The sequence below is a fragment of the Pelophylax lessonae genome (assembly GCF_965119305.1).
Source record: "Pelophylax lessonae genome assembly, chromosome: 5".
Classification (NCBI taxonomy): domain Eukaryota; kingdom Metazoa; phylum Chordata; class Amphibia; order Anura; family Ranidae; genus Pelophylax; species Pelophylax lessonae.
The window spans coordinates 450,076,640-450,103,422 of NC_138772.1; the positions used below are offsets into that span (position 1 = coordinate 450,076,640).

General features: G+C 42.4%; 1 protein-coding gene across 4 annotated transcripts in view; it reads right to left on the bottom strand.

Annotated features, from left to right (window-relative positions):
* STAU2 (staufen double-stranded RNA binding protein 2) overlaps positions 1-26,783 on the bottom strand; it is a 559,013-nt gene that overhangs the window by 442,989 nt on the left and 89,241 nt on the right. For all 4 annotated transcript variants that reach the window (XM_082259761.1, XM_082259759.1, XM_082259760.1 and 1 more), the window contains one exon: positions 13,354-13,489. In XM_082259761.1, coding sequence (XP_082115887.1) covers positions 13,354-13,489 — 136 coding nt within the window. The remainder of the gene's footprint in view (positions 1-13,353; positions 13,490-26,783) is intronic.

Below are 26,783 nucleotides of genomic sequence, written 5' to 3' on the forward strand. Positions count from 1 at the left end.
TCAAAGGGAGGTTTCTGTAGAACCGACAAAACCAAATTAAGATCCCAGGGCGGTAAGGGCGCGCGGACTGGTGGAGCCAGGTGCCGCACCCCCTGGATGAAATTCCGCACCAAGGACTTGGTAGCTAAAGGCTTCTGAAAGAAGATTGCTAATGCTGAAACTTGACCCTTGATGGTGCTCAAGGCTAGTTTCTGCTCAACCCCTTTTTGCAAAAAGGCCAATATTCGAGTCACCGAATAGGTACGTGGAGGAAATCCTAAAGATTCGCACCACGCAATATAAGTCTTCCATGTGTGATAATAGACCTTGCTGGAAGTCGCTTTCCTTGCTTTAATAAGGGTAGGAATGACTGAAGCTGACAACCCTCTGTCCTTCAGTACTTGGGTCTCAATGGTCAGGCCATTAAAACCAGCGACTGTAAAGCACGATGGTAAATTGGTCCTTGAGACCACAGACATTCCCTGAGACTAAGTTCCCACGGAACGTCTGCGACTTGCATGTCCAAGTCGGCCAGGCCGGCTTGACGAGGCCAGCCTAGAATTTCTAGGACCACTGGCGCTGACTGGATCTGAACCAGGCGTCCCTAGAGCTATCTGGCCCCGACCATCCGAGAAAGTCTGGTCGTTTTCTGTTCCCACACATTTATCAGATACCTGATTGTTATCAGGAAGGGTGATCTTTTCTGGTTGAACCTCAGGGACCGAAGTCACCCGACTAGAGGCTTCTTGGCCTATCTGGTCAACCAGATCCGATTCCTGTGAGGTATAGGGACTAATCTTAGGAAAAGGTAAAAGGAAAAGATCTATTCAGGGAACGGTAACTACCGCTTCCTGTAGTGCTTAAATGTTGGAAGGGAAGAATCGCACCGGTAGTAGTGGTTGATGCTCGATCTAATGTCCTGAATACCGGTGAAAACGTCCCCCCACCCTGAAACCGGGTGGGGGCGCACCTTCAGGCTGTGTACTCCTTTGCTTCGGGTTTGGCTGGGTTGGTCCTCTGTTTGTCCGACCAGCCCTTCTTAAACCCTCCTGGAGGAGTCTTGCCTTTCCCGCTTGTTCCAGCCGGGCGCCCTTTATGGGCGGTAAAGAAAGGTCCTCGCTTGTTGCGAGGTCCCTTAGCTTTAGCCGCCTGTGGCAAAAAAGTGCTCTTGCCCCCAGTGGCATCCTTAATGATTTCATCTAGGTTGGCCCCAAATAGACGATTCCCCTGAAAGGGGAGATTTGTCAAGGTCTTTTTGGAACCTAGGTCAGCTGACCAGCATTTTAACCACAGCACACGTCTGAGGATGACCGCTGACATAGATGCGTGCCCTAATAGGGGAGTAGTGTCCAAGGCTGCGTCACAGATAAACTGTAGCCCTTGTATAATCTGTTCCATCAAATCAGATGTTTCCTGGGGAATATCTTTTCCCCTAAGATCTTGGCGTACCATTCTCGCCCATTCCGTAAGTGTCTGGGAAACTAGACCAATAACAATTACTGGTCTAAATGCTGACCCTATCAGAGAGAAGATGGTGCGGGACTCTGCTTCCATCTTTCGATCCACCGGATCCTTAAAGGACGAAGTGTCCTCCACTGGGATAACCGTGGCTTTATTCAGCCTGGAAATAGGTGGATCCACCACTGGTGGTAACGTCCATTTCTTAATGATGGATTCCTCAAACGGATAGCGTCTAGCAATACGCTTGGAAATAGTAAAGGTACGTTTAGAATGCTCCCATTCTCCTTTAATCTTATTACCGAAACACTTGGGTACAGGAAAAACCTTCACCGTTTTGATGGGCTTATTAGTACCAAAAGGAATCTCTGTTTCAGTTGCCTCTGCCGGTAAAACCTCAAGTTTTAAGGTTTCCTGCACTGCCACAACTAGTGCGTCCACCAATGCTTCTTCCTGAATTATAGCGGGAGAAGAATCGTCCTCCTCACTGTCTGAGGGAGCTTTACCTGAGATAACAGCCCTTGCAGAGGGACCTGCAACTGCAGTGACCATCTCTGAATCTGAGTCAGAGGTGTCAGCTAGTATAGGGGTAGGCGGGGGTCGCTTCCTTGACCCCCGTCCCTGACAGGCCGCCTCCACCCGAGCCACCATAGACTCCAAAATTGCTGTAAATGACTCTACACTCTGTGCACCGGCGGGTCCCGTGGCCCCCTCAAGGGAAACAGGTGGGGTAATATGTGTGGCAGGGTCCATGATAATTCCAGTCACTTCCTGGATAATATAATTCAAAAATAAAAAACTTTTTTTTTTTTTTTTTCAGACCCCCAGCGCCACAAAAAAGCCCCTTAGTGTTACCTGCTAGGGATCCCTATCGATCGAGAGAGAGAGAGAGATAGACCCCCAGGCTCACCACTTGATGCTCAGAGTTTAACTGCAACAGGTTACAGCGCTGTCTTGACAAACAGGAAGTCTTTTGGCTGGCTGCCCAGGAAGAAAGGAGGCGGCTCCGCCCCTCTGCACGCCTTCCGGCGCCTCCCCTAGCTCCACGAGGTGTTTGGATCACCTCAAACATGGCCGCCCCCATGCTGGAGACACGAGGCTACGCCAAGATGGCGGCTCGTGCGATCCAGCAAAAAAAAATGGCGGCGGCCTGTACTGAATAGCGGTGTGTTGCAGGGCACACAACACTCTCTCTGCATGGGGATTTGGCGTGGTTGGCGGTACCGGCCCTGGCGGACCGCATGGCCGTTCGGGAGGCCTGCTTATAGCTGGAGATCTGATTTAGGAAGGCAGTCTACATGTCCGTGGCTTCTGACTGGTAGGTAGCTTATTCTTATCATAGTAAGATTCCCAGAATGCCACTGATTACAATCTTTTTAACATGTATACAATTAGATTGTTAGCTCCCAAACCAAGCCTCCTGGCTTTTTGCACATAAAATCACACTCAAAGTAGGAGGATCTGTGTCATGTTATAGGATAGAGAGGGACTCTATCTTACCATACAGAGAGGGGCCCGCGTTCACCACAAGACCCGTCAGGGGAAAAGGGGGAACATACTACTCACCATACCGGAACCAGGCGGGCACCAACTCCTGACAGTACCCCTCTCCACCGGGGCGGGAGGGCTGTCGACCGATATGGACGCCGTGACTCATGGTCTTTGGCGTTTCAGCGAGACGTTTAACTCGCGGGGTCAGTCCCTTAATGGGACTTTGTCGCGGCCGACCCAGCGCGGAGCTATGGCCTGCACGCGCTCGTAGGCTGAACTGGGGTGACCACCGGATCTCAACATCCTAGCCCGTCGCCCAGTTCAGCTTTCTTGCTTGAAGATCTCACAGGAACACTGGAGAAAAAAAGCTGTCTAAAAAATCTTTTAAGAAAAAAATCTTGCCAGGACCGAAGATCCCAGCAAGGTATCTAGGTCCTTACTCCTAACTAGACAGAAAATAACTGATTTGCTGAGGCAGGGAGAGAGAGGATATACCCTCTGGGACTGCCCCTGGGGTGTGGCCAGAGCTTTTTAATTTCCTGTCTAGTCCTGCTCCTGTGGAGGCAACATAACCCGAAGGTGCTGAATCACAGAGGACTACGTCTGTCAATGAGCGAGAGAGAAAATACTACTTTAACCAATAGAATACGTTGTATACAATATATACAGTTCACACCCCATACAGCAGTCACATATACAGCCCTTCCCACCCCACTCCAGGATCCATATATACATTTCACAGCCATATAAAAATTACTCAGCCCCGAACGGAACCATATATACCATTCTTATCCTCTGCAGCAGACATATATACTGTCCTCAGCTCCGTAGGCAGCCTTATATAGCGTTCTCAGCCATAAACCTCCCCCCCCCCCCCCAACTACCACACCAGCCATAATTGATATAGCCCCCACTAGCACAGCAGCCATTTATGGTGTTCTCAGTCACCACGCCAGCCATAATTGATATACCCCCCCCCCCCGCCTCCACAATTGATATACCCCCCACTAACTACCACAGCAGTCATATATAGCGTTCTCAACCACCACACCAGCCATAATTGATCCCCCCCCCCACCACACCAGCCATAATTAATATCCCCCCCCCCCTTTTACTGAAGCCAAATATAGTGTTCTCAGTATAAACTAGCCATAAATTATTTACCCCACCCCAGAAGCCATATATACAATTCTATTACCTGCAAAAAACACAGCAGTCATATACTGTATACATTTTTCTTCCCTGCTCTGCAGCTCAGCCACCAATATACAGTTCACTTCTCAGTCCCCACCGCAGCCATTGGTTACTGGGTGAGTTAAAGTGACACTAAACACATTTTCTTACATCAGTAATTCTGAAATACCAAGTATACTATGGCTTTGTTTATTTTTTATGTCTCCTACTGCAGTTTCCAGACATCTTTTTTTGTCTTGTGCACGTTCCCTATCCTCTGTGATGAACCTCACTGCTACTAGTGTCAAGTGAGCAGTGCCATTATTTCTGGTCTGCATGTTCCACCCTAAGCATGCTAAAATTCCCATAGAACTGAATAAGTCTCCACTTTTAAGTGTAGTCCATCTTGGGGGTAAGCAAGAGGGGGGGGGCTATGTTCTCATTCACAAAAGGGAAGGGGGGGGGGGCATGGAGAACAAGCCTAGCCACTCTAGAACATGAATAGAAAAAAGCTTGCATTATAGAGGCAAAACAAAATGGAAGGAAGAGATAGGAGGTATATTGTACTTATATTTAACCATATTGCATTTATTTAAAAAAAAAAGAGAAAAAAAAGCAAGTTTAGTGTCACTTTAAAATAAAAAACCCCTACCTCCACATAACATAGTAAGGAGGTGTTCTGTAGTTCACAGACGTAACCTGAGCAGGAAGATAAGGCTTCATGTACACTGGCAGCTCTTAAACTTGAGTTTAGGAGCTATTGGCGTTTATTTTTTGCCAAAGTTCCTAAACTCAAAGCCTATCGGTCAATGTACACAACACTCTGCTTTTAGCAGAGTTTAGAAGCTGGCACGTTTAGATGAGGATAAACCTTTCTCTTCTGAATGCGGAAGAATTACCTTCAGGATAGGAACGTTTTGACCGGCGGCCACAGGAAAATGTGGCAAAAATGCGTTTTGCATTTATTTTCACGTTTTGCTTTTTTCCCCGTTGCCACAGTCAGGGTAGGCTAATGTACATATAGCCGAAAGCCTCGTACACACGCAACGATTATCGGCCGACCGATCGTCTGTCTTTGTCCAAGTTGTGTTTTGCTGGTTGGAATGTGCCTAGACTGGACACGAATTTTCTCAGCCAACAAAATTCTACTTCAGAAGTGATGTCATGTGTTGGTTTGTTTTCTTTGTGTTTTTTATTCTCTGAGCATGCCCAGACTTGCTCATCAGATTTTTCTCTGTCGAAATCTGTACTGACTGCACGAAAATCGGCCATTATGTTGACGGCCAACAAAAATTTTATAGTCTGCACACCAGATTTTTTTCGGCCGAAAAGTCGGAGTTGGTTGTCGGAAGCATCATACTAACAAGCCGAAAATCGGCAGATCGGACGTTGGACGAAAATTCCCTGCCAATTTTCGACGCGTGTGTACGGGGCTTAAGACTGCTCCAGGTAATAATGCAGGGTGCACAGAAGAGCACTGGATTTGTGGCAGTATCAAGATTTATTTATTTATTTATTCTTTGATGCAACAAAATATCTCCAATTGTATTTTTAACAAACCAATAAAAAGCAAAGAAAAGGTGTTTAGCCTAAGTTCTCACTGATGGGGTGTGGAAGTCGCAGGGATTTCTAATGATTTTCCATACCGCATTACAATCGCATTCCATTCATGCAAACCGCTGAGAATGTCAATATTAAGATAACACCCCAAAATACAGTTCTCAAATAGCAGTGTGGTTGGCTAAAGTGGACCGCATGAGTGGGTGCGGTGCAATTTGTGCCATACAAAATGAATGAACTAAAATCGCACTGCAAAGAAATGCATGTGATTTGAATAGGAATGCTGTGCGATTCCTGTCCAAATCACATGCGGCTCTCCGCACCACATCAGTATGAACCTAGGCTCAGTGTTCGGGTTTACACACACTTTAAAACAGAGATTACCTCTGAAAAGGTTGCTAACATTATTTATACACATAACATTTAGCAGAAAGTGCAGAAAACTGAAAAACAAAACATATGAAAAAGCTTTTTAGAATTCCTGAAATTACTACACTGCACAATCTTCACAAAATGACAGCACAAAACTAAATACAAGAATTGGATAGGGGGCAATAATGGGAAGCAAAATGCAATTTTGCTTAGTATTGTTCGATCAGTAAGGAGGCGTTACTGATTGATTGGTAAAGGTTAATGCACTGTACATGTAGTCAATGTTCTTTTCATTGTCGTACTGCACAAACCTGACTCGTTGGGACGATGTTCAATCTTTTCATAACTGTGTTATCAGAGCAGAACATTACATAGACAGATGGCTCCCCCCTATGGCAAGTTTTGGAATTGCTGATAAAATCAATATTATATAAGGTACACTATTTCAAAGGCTGACGCAAACTAGAGTTTTAGAGCTGTTAGAACAATGAAAGATGAACTCTGATGGATATGACATGGTGTACTCTGCACTTATCCTGGTCATACACTTTATACTCGGATTACAATATCTTTAGGCTTTACCATGCAATATGAGGGCCTACCTAAACAATCAACCTGCATCAAATCGGGCTCTGTCTGATTTTTATCAAATCAGACAAGCCCTTGAATTATTTAATTTTTAAAGATCTTAAGACTTCCCAATCAGACTGTAAGGTGCATTGTGGCCTAAACCTTATTAACCACCTCCTTTTTTTAGCTAGAAAATTATTTAGAACCCCCAAACATATAGATCTTTTTTTAGCAGAGAACCAATAGAATAAAATGGTGTGTTGCAATTTTTTATGTCACACAGTATTTGCGCAGCGGTTTTTTAAACGCAATTTTTTGGAAAAAAACCCATTCATTATAAAAAAACAAAAATAAAAAGTTAGCCCAATTTTTTTATATAACGTGAAAGATGATCTTACACCGAGTAAATTGATATCCAACATGTCACGCATTAAAATTTTGTCTGCCAGTGGAATGGCGGCAAACTATGGTGCATAAAATTCTCCATAGGCGACGTTTTAAACGCCTTTACAGGTTACCAGTTTAGAGTGGCATATGTATGCGGGAGTAACGTATGCATTCGCATTTGCACATAAGCACGGAGGGACGGGGCCACTTTTAAATTTTCATTTTTTTTTTTGTTTTATACAAAATATATTTTTAATTTTTTTTGTACAAACTTTATTGCCATCACAAGGGATGAACAACATCCCTTGTGACAGCATGGGCCGTGACAGGTCCTCTTTATGGAGAGATTTGGGGTCTATTAGACCCCAAAGCTCTCCCCCGGCCCCCATGCAGCAAATCAGACCAAGATTGGTCTAATCAGCTGCTTTCCTGGCGGCTAGTGGCCAGGTAAACAAAGGGGCGGAACCAGAAGTGATGAAGACTTGTCGCACCTGGTTTCCAGGGTTACAGAGAGAGGGGAAAGACGTCAGTTCCTCTCTCTCTGTACAGGGCAGCCATCGCCACCATCTGCATCGCTCCCGGCGTCCGCAACGGGACCAGAGAGCCCGGAAGGAGAGACGGCGGTGGCAGGAGGGGGGGTGGGAATCAATTCTGCATTGTAGAGAATGAAAACAGTGGTACCAGGATGATGCCTGTAGGTGCCGGCATCATCCCAGTATAACCACTGAAACCCAAGGACGTGGTTAAAAAATTCTCAATGTGCACCAAGAAGCTTTTACAAGTAACCCCTGTATCACCAAAGACCTAATCTACAATTATCTAGTCAATAACACATAGTAGCACAATATATGTGAAATAAAGCAATCAATATGCAACTGAAGTGCAGACTTTCAGCTCTAATTCCAGTGTTTACCAAAAACATTGTAAGAGCCTTTTAGGAAATACAACCATTTTTATACAGTCCCTCAATTTTTAGGATATCAAATGTGATTGGACAAAATAAAAATCACAAAGATATTTAAAAAGTTTAACATTTAACATTTTGTTAAAATCCTCTGCAGACATCACTCCTTAGTGAAGCTTTGCCAGGTCTTATTCAGTCACCGCTGGTTTATTGGTCCTCACTGTGAGGCACTGGCTGGCATGGTGAGGGGCTCCAGAATTTGTATCCAACATGGAGAAAACACATTTTTTCATATTAAAGGGACACTAAACTCTGATTTAAAAAAAAAAACTCCCCATCCATCCTTGTCTCCATTGTTTTATTTTGTTGAGAAATCACTGAAAAAGTGAAAAACACTTCCTAGCATTTCTGCCTGTGGCCATCCTGTGTGCCTGTTTCTGGAGCCTTCACAGTTTTGGGTAAGATCTCCAGTCCTAGATCCATGTCTAAAGGCCGTACACACGAGTCGAAATTCGGCCGGGAATTTTTGTCCGACGATCGATCTGCCGATTTTCGGCTTGTTAGCATGGTGCTCTCGACAACCGACTCCGACTTTTCGGCTAAAAAAATTGTGGTGTGCAGGCTATAAAATTTTTGTCCACCGTCAAAACACGGCCAATTTTCGTGCAGTCAGTACAGATTTCGACAGGGAAAAATCTTATGAGCAAGACTAGGCATGCTCAGAGATGAAAGAACACAAAGAAAGCAATCCAACACATGACATCACTTCTAAAGTAGAATTCTGTCGGACGACAAAATTCGTGTGCAGTCTAGGCACATTCCAACCAACAGACACCACTCTGGACAAAAGACGAACGACCGGTCGGGGGAAATTTGTTGCGTGTGTACAAGGCTTAAAGCTGGATACACACTATACAAATTTTCTTTAGATTTTTTCCTTTAGACTTACCAAACCATATAATATGAGGTCACACCTAAACACTTTCAATTTGTATGCAATCAGACAGGCCCTTGCACTACATAGTTAAAGGTAAATCTAATGGAAATCTACCAACAAAAGTTGTATAGTGTGTATCCAGCTTTACCTATAAGTCAGACCTAACCAGTTACCCTTGGTTTACACCTAGTGAGTCTTGTGAAAACGCACTTCAGTCCATTTAACATGGTTTCCTATGGTATTTCTCCCTGTCTCATGCATGGTTACTACAGCCACTACCAAGTGATCCTGTACCCTTTACACCATCGTCAGCCAGCTGACAGCATTTTAAATTGGGTGGAGGTCAGGTGACTGCTTTGGTCACCAAAGAATATTGCACTTCCATGACTCAAAGCCACTCAGCATTATGTTTCAGGTCACTATTTGAATTGTGCAGCTCTGCCCTATAAGTTTTGGTACATTTGGCTGAATGTGAGCAGATTTTATAGCCCCATACACTTCAGATTTCATTTTGCTGCTTCTGTCAGCAGTCATGTCAAACAATAGGAGCCTAATACCAGTGGCAGCAAAACATGCCTCCACCATGTTTTACAGACAATATGCTTCGGACCCCACAGGGCTCGTATTCTGCTCCTCTGACAAATGATCCACATTCAGGTTGCTTTTCAGAGGTGTTTGACAGGCGGTGAAAGAGGTGATATGTCCAACTTTCACTGTCTGTTTTAACCCCCTAAATGACACCCTATTGGCTGCGTGGCCCCATTCACCTAAATGGGTTGTGTTTGGTGGGTGGTAGTGCCCAAAAACAACAGTGGATATAATTCCTCCCGAGGCAAATCATTGCGACATGAGTACACCACCAGCTGCTGCCTTTGCAGCTAAAGGGGAAGCTCCCTACCATTGGTGTGAATAAACCCTTAATTTTCTGCTGTCTCTTTTGCATTTTGGGCCTCATAGCTAACACTCTTGGAATTTTCCCATTTCCTTCAACTATTTTCAGAAGCCTTACATTTTTTTAATTAAAAAAAAAAAAACACAAACCACACACATACACCTCACATCCCCATAACCCTAAACCCACAGTCCTTTCACGGCAAGCCAAATCACCCTCTTACAACCTGTGGTCCAATTTCCTCTAACAGGAAAAATAACTCATTACATTTAGAAACACGTTCACCCCGTTTGACACATGAAACATTTTGTTTCCTTTGGAACATTGTTGTGTCATATCCAAGCCATTTTCAGCTTTGGTTTCTTCTGTGTACAATTCAGGAGAGGTGGATACATAGTAGAATCCACTCTTCCCTCTACCAGCAAAATATTTCATATGCTACACAACCCCAAACTATAACAGGTCCACCTCCATGCCCAACTCGTCAATTTTTTATTTTTTTTTTCATGGGTCAACTCAGGGCGCCCTCTGATGAAGTCTGTGACGATACGCGTAAGGGCGTGACCACGCGGCTCTGTTAAGCATCTACGGACTGTCACTATCATCTGTCGCTTCGCTCCACTACGGGTCGGTGATCGGGTGAGGGATGTGTGATGCAGGTCCTGCTTGCCCAACAGCTTGTTTTATGCTTTTGATTATTATATTTGTGTAAGTGTAATGTGTGAAGGGGGGTTTATAGGGGAATAAAGTTATCATGATACACTATGAGCGGCTCCCTCCCCTCTTTACATGTTTTACATGCCCTATGATCGGAACTCTTTCTGGATTCTTGGGTGGAAAGTGTTAAGAATCCTGGTGGTCTCCCTCTATTTTGATTGGATTGAAGAGGAATGGTGTGGAGCGTGTTGCTAATTCCAGGACAGCATATCCAAACTGCCTGAGATTATCCAGTTTGGGGTGGTCAGTGAGGTCCCATTAACATCTGATGGAAATGATATGCCTTTAACCAATTGATTGCTGGTAAATGCGGGACCATTGGGAGAGGCTGCATGTGGTGTGGTGAAGGACTATTAAATACAGTCTATAGGAATTTCCTCACATGGTGCACTTCAGAATCATCTCACATTCAATGGACTGAATATATGGAGCATTGTGTTTTTTTATATATAATTTTTTTTATATATATTTTCTTTTCTTATTTATTTAGTCCCATTTACTGCATTTATTTACATTTTGATTTGAGGCCTTTAAACCATTTATAGGTCATAGTAATGTTGATCATTATTTGTGATTGATCAGCACCGCCAGGTGCTTTGGGTCATTTGATCTAATACACCCTCTTGTTTAGATTATGTACAATAATGCTTTATCAGATTATATCCCAAATGTTGTGGCTAGCAGGCATTTCTTTTGATTTTTTCCATGGACTTTTATGAAGCTGTGGCTGGTACAAAGGGCACCCATTATGTTAAAGGGACCCTGTTGCTAGACCTTTCATTTGAACAGCATTCTTCCCATAAGATCGTATGTGAATGTAACATATTTAAACATGATCTTTACCTATAAAAGCCTCCCTTGTGTAGACATCCAAAAAGCCTCAAGACTGCCATTGGGCGCCACCACCTTGGATATGGTGTTATTAGCCCCAAAGCAAACTCTACTCTTATCCTTCACACACTACTATTCTCCTTCATTCCTCCCCCGGATGTTACATAAAAAGTTTATGCAGGAAATGGGAGGGTGGAATAGCTAGAGTATCACATCTCAAAAATCCTGTATTGTTAACATGTTAATATTAAAATAAGACAGTGCTATAGCAGCAATATAATCAGTGGAATGCAGGAATAGACACACTTTATTCTAGTTCTGTGGGCTCTGGTGCTTTCCAGCCATTGAAAAAAGAACTGTCACAGCTCTGTTCAGCAGGAAAAAGGATGCATTGAATCAGCTTTCCTTTAAAGTGGGTGTAAACCCTTACATATACTCAGTGAAGTGACTGGCCTCAGGTGATACACAGACATGAAACAAATCCTCTTATATAGGTTGTACCTGTTTATCTGCAGCACTCTCTTTTTTACATCCAATTTAAACAGCTGTCTGGGCTTTTTAGAAACCAGGGGGCAGGGAGCTAAAATTACACTCTGCAAAGTTCAATGAATGTTGATTGGAGGGGAGGGACACTCTTCTCCCCCCACCACCACCTTTTACACAGGAACAGCGAAGAGGCTGTCAGTCACAGGGTGTGTGTAATATAACAACTGCCTTAGCACTGTATTCTCATGAAACCCTTTATCAACCTTTTTACCTCAAAGGAACCCTTGAAATAATTTAAAAAAGTCTCAGAGTACCCCTACTAAATTTTATCTACAGGTCATGGTACATTGGTAAGATTACCAAGTCATGGATATAATCTTAACCACGGTAATAAAGATGGCATAGCAAGAATATGTGACACGAAACTGGATCATTTATAAAACCTCCGGCTTTATATGCCATTATAAAATTTTCAGTAACAATCACAAAATTAGAATGAAAAATATCCAGAAAAGGAACAGACACAAACACTGGTCATCCGTAGAGAAATGTCTTGGTATATGGGTGTTCAGTGAAGGGTCCCCATACAGTGGGGTGGTAGGAGGGATAATAACACCTTTACATTTACGTGAGATGAAGAGTGCCTCTTATGCTGACCATACACTGATCGAAATTTGGGCAGTTCAGCAGGGACCAGACAAAATTCAATGAGAGCGTTGTCTTTTATGCTTGACAGAAGTTAAAAGTTTGATTGACACCTGTTGAAGGAACATGTTGGAAATGTTTCAGCCACATAAACTGGTTGACGTATTTTGACAGTGTTGGGTGCCACTGTCAGAATACAATGTTCCCGAGGGGGATTCCTCCATTCACCTCATTTGTGTGGATGGATGAATCGTTTTTTTGTACAACTAGCCAAATGTGTCAAATACAGAACTACAGTAGTGGTGCATTGTAGATAGCGCTAAATTCAAATGGAAGCTGATTCTATGTATAGCTTCGTTCATGTGGGGCAATCACATGTGCACCCCGAGCAGGGCCAGGTTTAAACCAGCATGAGGATGCATAGGTGTTGCATGCACCCCAATGCCGGAAGTCCCATTGTTGTCTACACACCCAAGAGGATTTCAGGGACACACACCCACGCACACACGATGCCTTATTGGCACACAGCAGCTGTGTCTGTGCAGCAGCTCCGTCTCAACAGTCATGAATAGGACTGAACACCTGTGCCTGTGAACAAGGCCCTGCCCAAGGCATGGATGCAATCCCCCATGTGAACGAGGACCATCAGTTGCTCCTTCAACGGCTTTTACATTTTATTACATAACTCTATAAATTGGCATTTTTATAATAGAGGTTTGATATTGCTTTAATTAGAAATTCTGGTAAATTCGACCAGGAATGACTAAAATGTATAAAACAACAGCATAAACATTCATACTATGTAATGACATGTGAAGAAAGATGGTTATAAAGCAGACATTTCAGAAATCTATTTTCTCTTACAAATTCATGATACCACCACTGAAGAGGGGGGTTTCAGTCAAGTAGATATAGGGTTAAAAAATAGAAAGATCATAAAGCAGTTCGTACCTCTGATTGTACATGCCCCGATAATTGTAGTTGGTACGATGGTTTGGAAGTGGTTTAGGATCTAAAGGCCGATAAATGGCAGGCTCACCTCTCTTCATGGCCAGACCATTCAGCTCAACTGTTGGAGTTATGCTGCCTGAAAAGACAAGATATTTGGTGTCAAATAAAGGTAGGTGTAATTTAACTGTAATGCAAATATTTACTACAGTCAACTAGCTGGAGGTTTCCAAACCTAATAATTACTCAAAGGAGAGTTCATTCAAAATTCATTCAAAAATTATAAGTATCTTTATAGTTTGGGTGGTTACATTACCTACCTTGTCTACTTAAAGTATAACTACAGGCAAAACTTCTTTTTTTTTTGTTTTGGATAGAGTGGAGGTGGATTAGAACTAGGGATGCACCGAAATGAAAATTTTGGGCCGAAACCGAAAATGCAGGATGCCCTTGACCAAAAACCGAAACCGAAAATGACTTTTTCCCCAAAATAATTTTAATTAGATAGAAGAGGGGCATACACCAAAAACAGGCAGCGACGTACACCTGCCGCTGCCACCCTGTCACAGTATATGTACTGTGACGGGTTGGCAAGTGGTTAATTTAATTACCAATGGTATTTGTATTATGCAGCATGAGGGGGTTAATGTATTGTCACTGCTGGTCACTGATGCATTAGTGACCAACCAGTGGCAGTTAATTAACCCCTTTGTGCTGCATTAGTGCAACCAGTATCAGCGTTAATTAACACTGGTTGCACTGATACTGGTTGCACTGATACTGGTTGCACTAATGCAGCACAAAGGGGTTCATTAACTGTCACTGGTCGGTCACTAATGCATCAGTGACCAGCAGTGACAATACATTAACCCTATCATGCTGCATATTACTAATACCAAGCTCGCCTGAGACCCCCTCCACCCCCCCCCCCCCCCCCCGCCGCCTCAGCGTCCCTCTCCTACTCACTCAGCTCCTCCGGTGTCCTGACTCCTTCATTCAAAAGACGTGCCTCTGGCCGGCGGCCCGCCTCCCGGTGATGTCACTACTACTACTACGATCTGTGCATGAATGAAGTGACACACCTTCAAGCGGCCGCTAATAACTGTAACTATGCGAGCCTTCACTTCCCTTCCCTGTTAGCAGACGATGTTCATGCATGAATTGACACACCGGGCGGGAGGAACGGCCGCTAATAACTATAACTATGTGAGCGTTTCACTTCCCTGTCAGATGAGATACATGCCTGACAGGGAAGTGAAGCTCTCACATAGTTATAGTTATTAGCGGCCGCTCCCCCGCCCGGTGTGTCACTTCAGTTCATTCATGCAGATCGTCCGCTGACAGGGAAGTGAAGGCTCACATAGTTACAGTTATTAGCGGCCGCTCCCCCCCGCCCTCCCGCCCGGAGTGTCAGTTCATTCATGCAGATCCAGTAGTAGGGACATCAATGAAAGGCGGGCGGCCGGCCAGAGGCGCGTCTTTTCAAACCTGCCCTGCGCCCTCCTCCTTATTCGGCGGCCATTAATTTCGGCATTTTTAACCCATTTTCGGCGCATCCCTAATTAGAACGCTTATCAGTTTTTATTGCTGTCTGTGCCCCCATTAGGGAGACTCACCATCTCTATTTGTCCTGTTTACCATTATCATTGAAAGTGAAAGTAAATAGTCCCACATTTTGGCTTGTCCCCAGAAAAGTAATAGAGGGGACATTTTCCAATGGGGAAACTAGTTCTAATGACTTGGGGGTTCCCAAAAAAATGCCTTTATTTGGCAGGGATTTCCTCTCACTGAAGGGAAATCTCTGCAATGGGACAAAAAAAAAAAAATCTGACAAGGGTTATAACCCTCCGTCCCTTACTCTATCCAAAATGGAAAAAAACATTTACCTATAGTTCTACTTTAAAGTGGAACTCCTACCTAAAATGTTTTTTCTTCTAGTTTTGAATATTGAATAGAGAAAGCTCAGAACCTCTATTTAGTTTCTAGTACTGTCTAAGGGGTTGCTTTACTAAAACTTGAGCGTGCAAACTCTGGTATAGCTCTGCACAGAAACCAATCAGCTTCCAGGTTTTTGGCGAGGCTTAAATGGGTTGTTAAGTCAGAAGGTTTTTTTTTTTTATCCTAATGCATTTATGCATTAAGATAAAAAGCCTTCTGTGTGCAGCAGCCCCCCTAGAAATTCCCTTAGCACCCTCTCCATCTAGCGATGTCCACGAGTGCTTCAGCTGTCCAGGACTCTCTCTTCTGATTGGTTGAGATGCAGCAGTGGCACCATTGGTTCCTGCTGCTGTCAATCAAACTCAGTTAGTCAAGCAGGAGAGAGAGAGGGCCAGGGCCGAACTGCAGCTCCGTGTCTGGATGGATACCCGGAGCTGCAGCAAGCTGAAGTTAGTAGCCGATTGGCTACCATTTACAGCTGCATCACATTTTCCACTCTCTAGTTTTAGTAAATCAACCCCTTAATTCCCATCAAGGAGATTTACCCTTTTGTCTTTTTGTACTAGTGAACATTATAGCCTGAAGAGAAATGAGAAATGCAAAAGCTTGCGGCTGTCACATTAACAAGGGTAAAAGAAACATGATCCCATGGGTACACTTGTTTGGTCAAAGGAAGGAATTCTTCGGATTTCCTCTTGTATCTTCTCTGGGAACAGGGAGCAGGGAAATATCCCTGATGAGGTAATACAGTAAACCCCCGCTCCATCGCGGTTCAGTTTTTGCGGTCCCGGTATATTGCGGGTTTTTTTGTAATGTTATTTTACTATATAAATCATTAAAAATGAAATATTTTTGTGTTTTCCATAGCTCTTGCTATGTCTCTTAGTATCTTTTATGTGTTTAAATGAGTTTCTATTGTTTTAAAAGTGTGTTTAAAGACGGCTGGGTCCGGAACGTAACCCCCCCCAATGGAGGGGGGTTTACTGTACACAGAACTAAGACCTCCCAGAGGTTCTAAACCTTCTCAACTAACATAATTGAAAATGCAACAATCTCCAGAGATACACTTTCAAATGATTCCAGAAAAGAGCCTTTCTTGGCTCCCCATATCACCCAATGCCTGCTTTTCTGTATAAAAACATGGAAAGAACAAAGAGGCCCATGTGACCGTGTTGCTCTTATCAAAGCCATACAAAATATATAAAAGCTGTAGAGGCAAGTGATATCAATAGCGGGAGGCCCCTGCTTTGGGATCTATGGAGCATTCATACTGGATTTTCTATGAAAGTGGAACACCTGTATGCCTGTTACTTCTGAGGGATCAGCAGTGTAGTCTCTGAATTAGGGAACCCAAAGCTGTTGCAGTGCCTATCACTTTGTTAGGTTGCAAGACAGTACTGAGCAGGTTGGACTCCCATGTAAAACTTCCTTCAGTCAGCTTAGGGCTGCCTTTCCTGAATGTTTTTTTATTTAGCTTTAGTTCTTACCTTTTATTCATTACCATGTGAGTTACTCCCATGCAGAAAGCAAGCAGCACATTGTGAAAAAACCCATCTGTACCAGCTGCAGCATTTGGACAGCACAGAGAATTCAGTAATACCACCATTCAGAAACAAATGAAGGGACTCAACAATCCTGCTCACATTAACTTACCATTTAGTTTATCTAGGTTTTTAAGAGTACCTAAAGTACTTTTAAAGTGTTACTACCCAGGACCCTGCATTCACTATATCTGGTCTCCTGCAGTACACAGAACATGGAAATGCAATTATTTTAGTAAATATAAACTGCTAAATACCCTTTCTCATCAGCAATATATAGCAGTCTGGTGACTTCTATCAAGTGTCTGGCCGAGCACTGGTTAAAGCTTGTAGGGGGGAGTTTTCATTCTCCCTTGACTGTCCTATGAGGCCGCATGACCCCTGGCTTTCTGTCTAGACAGTTCTGATTGGCCCTGTGCTAATCACATGCACCATCTCGCAAAAAAAAAAAAAAACTCTCTAGCAATACACACCAAACAGAGCATGTGCAGTGCCTCCTAGGGCTCTGTTCTATCAGGAGTATACTAAGCATGCTTTACTGCTCATATGGGACTTTACTTTAACTGTTGTGGTTTTAGTAACTCTTCAAGTTCAGGTACACAAATGGTATGAAATCCATCTGAATACCAAATTAAAATGATGCTGCGCTTCAACCAAAAGTTAAAGTTAGACCTTTGCATTAAGGTTGACTGCAATCCCAATGGATGTAAATCATAAAAATATCATGTCCAACCAGTGGTAAATAAATACATGCGGTGATCAATTAAAATAAACTTGGAATTGAAATAAAAATATATAAAAACTGTGTAGTCTATAATAACTGTAAAAAAATATCCCAGTCACCAGTCTTCTTCTCTACTGTATTCAAAAATGCTCAATCCTTCTCCCTTTGTGGGTGTTCCAATATAACAAATCCGGGTATCACCACAAACGTGCTCCCCCCTTCAGTTTAACTCTCAACTTCAGCAATGCGACCTTGCAATTAAGCTTGGTCAGAATACACCTTTTAGCCTCTTCTGGGCTTGAAAAGAAGTTGCCAATAAGCTGTCAATGATTGCTCTCCAATTGTTGATATCCAGGTACTCCTCTGCTGCCACTTCCAGCAAAGTCTCCTCTCTACTTCCAGCAATGTCTGATTGCTCTTTTCACGTCACCCCACTCCGCTCGTTGATATCCAGGTACTCCTCTGCTGCTACTTCCACCCAAAGTAAAGAGGAGACTTTGCTGGAAGTAGCAGCAGAGGAGTACCTGGATATCAACAAGTGGAGTGGGGTGACGTGAAAAGAGCAATCATTGACAGCTTATTGGCAACTTCTGCTCAATCCCAGAAGAGGCTAAAAGGTGTATTCCGACCAAGCTTAATTGCAAGGTCGCATTGCTGAAGGTGAGAGGGTTTAACTGAAGGGGGAGCACATTTGTGGCGATACACGGATTTGGTATATTGGAACACAAAGTGAGAAGGATTGAGCATTTACGATTAAAGATGATGACTGCTGACTGGGATATTTTTCACAGTTATAAAGAACTACACTGTTTTGGACTAATTTTTATTTCTATTCTAATTTTATTTTAATTGATCACCGCATGGATTTATTTAGCACTGGTTAAGCATGATGTTTTTATGAAATTTTATCAATTGAGATTGCAGTAGGGATGCACCGAAATTAATATTCTGGACCGAAAAAAAAAAAAAAACGAAAATTCAGGATGCTCTTGGCCGAAAACCGAAACCTAAAATTACTTTTTTCCCCCAAATGATTTTAAAATAGATAGAACAGGGGCATGCGCCAGAAACAGGCAGCCCCATACACCTGTAGCTGCCACCCTGTCGCAGTATATGTACTGTGACGGGTTGGCAAGTGGTAATTTAATTGCCAATGGTATTTGCATTAAGCAGCATGAGGGGGGTTAATGTATTGCCACTGGTCACTGATGCATTAGTGACCGACCGACTGGCAGTTATTTAACCCCTTTGTGCTGTATTAGAGGCACCAGTGTCAATGTTAATTAACACTGGTTGCACTGACACTGATACTAATTGCACTAATGCAGCACAAAGGGGTTAATTAACTGCCACTGGTCGGTCACTAATGCATCAGTGACCAGTGGCAATACATTAACCCCCTCATGCTGCATAATACAAATACCACTGGAAATTAACCCCCCATGGGATTAACAATGTGCTAGTTTCCTACCGCACTCCGGCTCCCCAATGTCACCCTCTTGGGTCCTGCTTTCAAAATCCCGCCTCTGGCCGGCGGCCCGCCTCTCAGTTATGTCACTACTACGTGACTATACTGTATATATGAACTAACATACCGGGCGGCCGCTAACAGCTGTAACGAAGTGAGCCCTTTACTTCCCTGTCAAGCGGGTCTCTCACTTAGTTACAGCTAATAGCGGCCACTCGTCCGCCCATTGTGTTAGTTCTTATACACTTCACCTGCGCCCCCCCCTTCCTAGCGGCGGACATTAATTTTCTGCATCTTTGACCCGTTTTCGGCCAAAATGGGATAGGCCCATTTTCGGCCGAAAATTTCGGTTGCCAAAATTTCAGTGCAACACTAGATTGCAGACAACCTTAATGTAAAGGTCTAACTTTAATTACACTTTTATTTTTATTATTTGTTTATCTTTCAGTTTTTGTTGAAGAGCAGCATAATTGTCGTTTAGTGTTTGCATAGCACTTCTATATGAGATGGTGATTAGAGCCTGCAGTTTTATATCCTTAACTATTCATAGTAGCTTGCAGGACCCTTTATTTCTATGAAATCCATCTGAACTGCCACATACTAGCAGAAAACATATCTGGCTTGTAATGGGAGAGCAGCGCAAATAAAACTATTAATATTCTATATCTAAAAAGTAAATAAATATTTCATAATAAGCAGGATATGTGCCACTGTGATGAGGATGTGCATCTAAGCCAAAGCTTGCAAGTGCCGATATGAATCCAGCTCGTCCACCAGAGACATCAGCAGCCACTCACCTAATAGTTTTGAACAAACGGTCTGAATAAACCTTCCCATATAATGGGGAACAACAGTAGTCCACAGATCAATCGATGGTATGGAAGATAATCTCTTCCAAGTGTTTCACGTGTAAGTGCTTTTCCTTTTTTAACTAAATAGAGAGATATACAGAGAGCACTAGATTTTGTTTTATTTCATTCACATATTCCGTGGATAGATTATCTTCCATACCATCGGTTGATCTGTGGACCACAATTGCTCAGAAGTAATGAAACTGGTAGGTCAGAGGGGAGATTAGCAATCACAGCCCCTGAATTTTTTTTATCTCAGGAAATGATTAATCAGGTACGCACACCGTAAGAGGCACAATTGAGCTTTAACATAAAAATCTTGCCCATGGGTGGCATGTACACCTGGCCGTTGAAGTGAATGATGGTACACACTTGTATTTTGGTAGCGCTGATGCTTTCTTGCATTGGTGTTTACATGCATACGTTCATGAGACATTGTCAAATGTGGAACTTCTATGGCCAGCTGTATGTGCCACCTGCATCTCTCCGGGTGCATAACATTACTGGAAATTTTTATGTGAAAACTCATTTGTGTCTTTTACCGTCCGTGTGCCTGAGTCCTGAAATAATTGCTTGTGTTAAAGAATAACTGACGCAATCTGGTCTGACCCAAAAAAAAAAAAAAAAGAAATGCATATTTTCCCATCCTGGTTCACATGTTTTAACCTGACGTTACATCTTCAATGATGTCAAAGTTTCAATGACTTAACTGCATATTTTATTCAGCCAGTTCAGGGTGCGCACACAACCACCCAGGTATTCAGTGCCAGTTATACATCTCTATGCACGTGACCATCGCTCATATTTATTAGTAAATATCGCTTGTCAAAAGGATTACCTTGTTCGCATTCATTCACGTCAGCAGGTTACTCGAAATTTATTGCACAGCTGAGTAGAAGGGTGTGAGACTGAAACACAGGATCTTACTAGCAGCTAAGATGTCAAATGTCTAGTATATTGCACAATGAGATGAGAATGTTACAACAGGTATTTACGCACGATGAATGGCACCAAATACAACTGGTACTAGCCTGTCCCTCACTAGCGTGCTAGGGAAGCTGTTAAACAGTAGCTTATAAGATGCAAGTGTGCAAAATGAATTATGCAAAACTAAACAAACATGTAAAGCATACCATACAACATTCTGAGATCAGAAAGGTGGACACCTTTTATGTACATAGATCTGAAATATGTCAAATGTAGGCCAACCGCACCTGTCAATAAATTCTGCATTATTTCAGAAGCATTTCAAACTTACGTCAAATGCACGCTCATTAACACAGCCCAAAGCCCATCGACACTGGCCCCATTTCAATTTTTTGAACATGTTTTGAAATTTACAGGATGGGCCTGAAAAGTACCTAAACCCCCCCCCCCATACATCACAAATATTGTCTGAAAGCAGAGACCCTGGAGAATAAAATAGTGACAGCTGCAATTTTTTTTATGTCAAACGATTGGCATTTATATTCTAAATAAAAAAATATATATTTTTTCTAATTTTAGTGCACACAAGCACAATATGATACCCATTTTTTTTTTAAATATGAAATACGAGGTTGAGTCAAGTAAATAGATAACAAATTTGATATGCCTTAAAACCACCTGTGATACAGTCAAAAAGTAAAGTACCCAAAATTGTTCATAGATGATGCCTTAAAAATCCTTCATTGCTCATCAGTTTAGAGTTCAAAGGATGAGTTCCCCTTTTGAAACATGTTACACATTCCAACCAGCTGCAGCCATTTCCCCTCTCCCCAGCCCCCCCCCCCTCCCCCAATGGCCGCTTCTCCGGGTGCCCACTGTCACTCTTTGAAAATAACATGGCCATGCAGGGCTCCGCCCACCCGCAAAAATCATTCACAGTGCTCTGTAAATGGGAAACTACAAGTCCCAACAGTCTTTGTGGCTGTCGACTTTTAGTTTTCAATGAACTACAATGGCGCTGTTGAGCGTAGTGATTGTTCATTCATTCTTCCTGTCAGTGAGTATCTACCTCCCCGTATGAGGTACGTGCACACAGATACATGGACAGGTCTGTAGGAGTCCTGCATTGTACCTGCGATCTGGTGCAATGCTTTACAGGCTCCCAAAGCAAATAATAGTAAATGCACATTTTTTACCTGCCAAAAAAATATGCATTCATTATTTTCTGTTAAAAGGCGAACTTATCTCTTAACTGTAATGGCCCTAAAATTATTTCTCTTTGACATGCGTGGCAATACTCAATATGCGGTACATTATTTACATTTATACGTGAGTGCATGTGGGGGTTGAGTGCTTTAAAAACACTTGTATTGTTTTTCTATATTATACCATTAAAAAGTTTGGGGTCACTTAGAAATGACCTTATTTTTGAAAGAAAAGCACTGTTTTATTCAATGAAGATAACATTAAATTAATCAGAAATACAGTCTAGACATTAATGTGGTAAATGACTATTCTAGCTGGAAATGGCTGATTTTTAATGGAATATCTACATTGGTGTACAGAGGCCCATTTGCAGCAACCATTACTCCTGTGCTCTAATGGTACATTGTGTTAGCTAATCGTGTTAAAAACCTCATTGATGATAACAAACCCCTTGTGCAATTATGTTCGCACAGTTGAAAACTGTTGTGCTGATTAGAGAAGCTAAAAAACTGGCCTTCCTTTGAGCTAGTTGAGTCTGGATCGTGAGTATTTGTGGGTTTGATTATACTCTCAAAATGGCCAGAAAAAGAAAACTTTCTTCTGAAACTCAACAGTCTATTCTTGTTCTGAGAAATGAAGGCTATCCCATGCGAGAAATTGCCAAGACACTGAAGATTTCCTACAACGGTGTGTACTACTCCCTTCAGAGAACAAACGGGCTCTATCCAGAATAGAAAGAGAAATTGGAGGCCCCGGTGCACAACTATGCAAGAGGACAAGTACATTAGAGTCCCTAGTTTTGAGAAATAGACACCTCACAGGTCCTCAACTGGCAGCTTCATTACATGGTACCCGCAAAATGCCAGTCTCAACATCCACAGTGAAGAGGCGACTCTGCGATGCTGGTTTTCTAGGCAGAGTGGCAAAGAAAAAGCCATATCTGAGACTGGTCAATAAAAGGAAATGATTAAGATGGGCAAAAGAACACAGACATTGGACAGAGGAAGATTGGAAAAAAGTGTTATGGACAGACGAATCTAAGTTTGAGGTGTTCTGATCACACAGAAGAAAATCTGTGAGGCACAGAACAAGTGAACAGATGCTGGAGGAGTGCCTGACGCCACCTGTCAAGCATGGTGGAGGTAATGTGATGGTCTGGGGCTGCTTTGGTGCTGATAAAGTGGGAGATTTGTACAAGGTAAAAGGGATTTTGAATAAGGAAGGCTATCACTCCATTTTGCAACGCCATGCCATACACGCTGTGGACAGTGCTTGATTGGAGCCAATTTCCTCCTACAACAGGACAATGACCCAAAGCACACTTCTAAACTATGCAAGAACTATTTAGGGAAGAAGCAGTCAACTGGTATTCTGTCAGTAATGGAGTGGCCAGCCCAGTCACCAGATCTCAACCCTATTGAGCTGTTGTGGGAGCAGCTTGACCATATGGTACGTAAGAAGTGCCCATCAAGCCAACCCAACTTGTGGGAGGTGCTTCAGGAAGCGTGGGATGACATTTCTTCAGATTACTTCAACAAATGGACAGCTAGAATGCCAAAGGTCTGCAAGGCTGTTTTAGATGCAAATGGAGAATTATTTAATGAAAGCTGTTTGAAGGACAAAATGATTATTTCAAATAGAAATCATTATTTCTAACCTCGTCAATGTCTTGACTATATTTTCTATTCCTTTTGCAACTTATTTGATGAATAAAAGTGTGAGTTTTCATAGAAAACATAAAATTGTCTGGGTGACCCAAAACTTTTGAACGGTAGTGTATTTCATTAATTTTTTTTTCCTTTTTCTTTTACTGTAGTACTAAAAAGGGAGATCTCAGGCACCCAGTAGAGACAGGTAAGGTTGGAACACATAGCAAGGGGAGGGGCAGAGCATCTTCTGCAGCATGTCTAATAGAAATTCACCAGCCAGGAATAAAAGTATAAACAATCTCCCAGATGCTATAGCAGCTAGAATACTATCTAGATGTCAGTGCTACCACGGAGATAGTTCTTTCATTTATGGCAATTAAAGGGTTTAAAAGCTATAAACATTCAGCACATATAATAGATGCACATTATTTGGCTCTCTATGCATTAATACATCAAATGCATTCCTTAAAGTGGTTGTAAAGTCAGAAGGCTTTTTTAACAATGCATTCTGTGCATTAAGATAAAACACTTTCTGTGTGTAGCAGCCCCACTCAGCCCTCCTAATACTTACCGGAGGTCCCTCTCTGTTCAGCGATGTCTACGAATGCCTCAGCCATCCAAGACTCTCTCTCCTGATTGGCAGAGACAGCAGTGGCCCCATTGGCTCCTGCTGCTGTCAATCAAACTCAGTTAGCCAAACAGGAGAGGGAGGGGGAGGGGCCAAACAGCAGCTCCGTGTCGGAATGGATACACGGAGCTGCAGCTCGGCTCAGGTGCCTCCATAGCAAGCTGCTTGCTGTGGAGGCACTCAATTGAAGGGAGGGGCCAGGAGCAGCAATGAGGGACCCGAGAAGAGGAGGATCCAGGCTAACCCAACTGCACAGAGGAGGTAAGTATGACATGTTTGTTATTTTAATAGAAAAAAAAATGAGATTTACAATCACTTTAAAAGAAAGCAATTTGTCTTGGTTTTAGCCTTTTACAGTTCCTGTACAGCAGAGCTCAGATTGGTAAAGGAAGAAGCCCTACAAGGAGCCAATCAACTGTGCTGCAGTGCTGACATGATAACAAGGAGCATGCTAATAAGAGGAGAGACCGGAGTAAAGAACAAATTGGTTCACCACAACTCCTTTTGCTGTCCAATTCCAGGCTCAGGAAGGCACAAGACCTGTAGGCGTTGCTTTAAAAATAAGCAATAAAACACTTTCAAACAAAGCACATTTATACTTTTTACCGCTCTATGCTGACCTGAATTGGTCCCACCCGCCCTCTCCACGGAAGCCTACTTACCTAGGTCAGAGGTCCAAAGTCTGCAGCCTCCTGTGTTGACAACCAATGCCCCAAGTACTCTCTTCCTGGCCATGCCTGCAAATTGCTTTCCCATTTAAGCCTATGGGACTCGCCTCCCTTCATCCTTCTTACACGATGCGCACAACACTATATGCTTTAAACAACTTTATATTTTTTTGGTTAATGCTATTCAAACATGACAGCTTTGGAGGTCATATGCAATCCTAACTGTATATTATGTACCATTTAATATAAAGAAATCCCCATAAACTTCGGCAGGATCCATTCACCTAGATAACCGCAAAAAAACATTTTAAAATTTGAATAATCACGTACCAGTATCCAATTACTGTATACAATTCTGCAGACCAGTTCCAACAAGGTACTATGTGATATGAGCATTCCATATTACATATAGAGTGTATTGCTAACATTTCTTTTACACTTAGTTTTTTATGATAGTCAACTTTTTAATAGGAACAATGGGGGATTTATTATGAGTCATGACTTAACTGGAACATTGAACACCTTTCCTAATTAAAATAACGAATCTGTCTTCAACATCTGTAATAACTTTTGTTGTACTCAACATTCCACAGCCCACTTGGAAAAAACTGGGTTAGAAAAGCAACATTAAAAAAAAAAAAAAAAAAGGATAAAATGGATTCTACAATAAAATGTTTTTTTTTTAAACAGAACAAGATAATACAGTCCACACAAACAGTAACACCACTTCAGGCTAGCAAACTTATGTCCATATGTGATCGAAGAAAAGAGGTGTCAGCCTCTGAGATGCAAATATATACAATATTTTGGCTGAACACTAAACTGAAAACGTTGATTCTTTATTAAAATATCAAAAGTTTAAGTTAAAAAACATCACAGCACAAGAGCACAAACAGGTAGCAAGATAAGAAGCAAACTGTGGCACTCAATCAGTAAACTGATTATCTTTAACAGGCTACTACACTACAGATTAATACTGATCCATGTATAGCAGAACAAAAAATATCCAAATTCACATGAACTAGTCCCTTGCCATCGCTATATGCTCCAATCCAAAACATAGAGACGGTTATTTATCTGTAGCCAACAACAGCATATATGTGCCCTTTTTGCGGATGATGCCCTGATGTATATTTCATCTCCGCATACAATAATACCCAACTTGGTACAATTACTGCACAGGTTTTCAAAACTTTCAGGCTCATCATTAAACCAAAATAAAACTGTAGCTACTAAGTCTATTCTCTATTTGGGGATTATTCTGACCCCATCTATAGAAACCTTATACTCCAAAAATTATCCATCTCTTATTAAACAGCTTTTAGCTGACTGGGACAGATGGTGCAGTTTGCCTCTTGATTTGGAAGAATTTACTCTGTTAAAATGGACATACTACCCAAATTGCTTTACTTTTTTAGAACACTTCCCATAGCAGTCCCAAAAAGGGAGACATTACGAAGACCAAATAAAATAATCCACTTTTTTTTGGAGCCAAAGAAAACCCCGGAAGACTAGTCTGACGTTAGTTATGTCGAAACGTGGTGGAGCTCTGGGTTCCCCAACCATTTAGAATAACATCTTGCAGCTCAGATAGCTGAATTATCTTATACTATGATACTATGATAAAAGGACCTTCTCCCCAGAGGGTTTTGTAAGAAGCCCTATTATGTACCCTTGGATCCATCGAAGTTTTAATGTAGGTTCCTGCCCTCCAATCTTATGCCTTACACTATCATATTAGTTTGCTATTTGGGACAGAGAACTAGGGGAAATCTCTCTTCTCCTCATATCCCTTTAACTCCTCCTCTACTGGTGGGAAAATAAAGGCTTCCT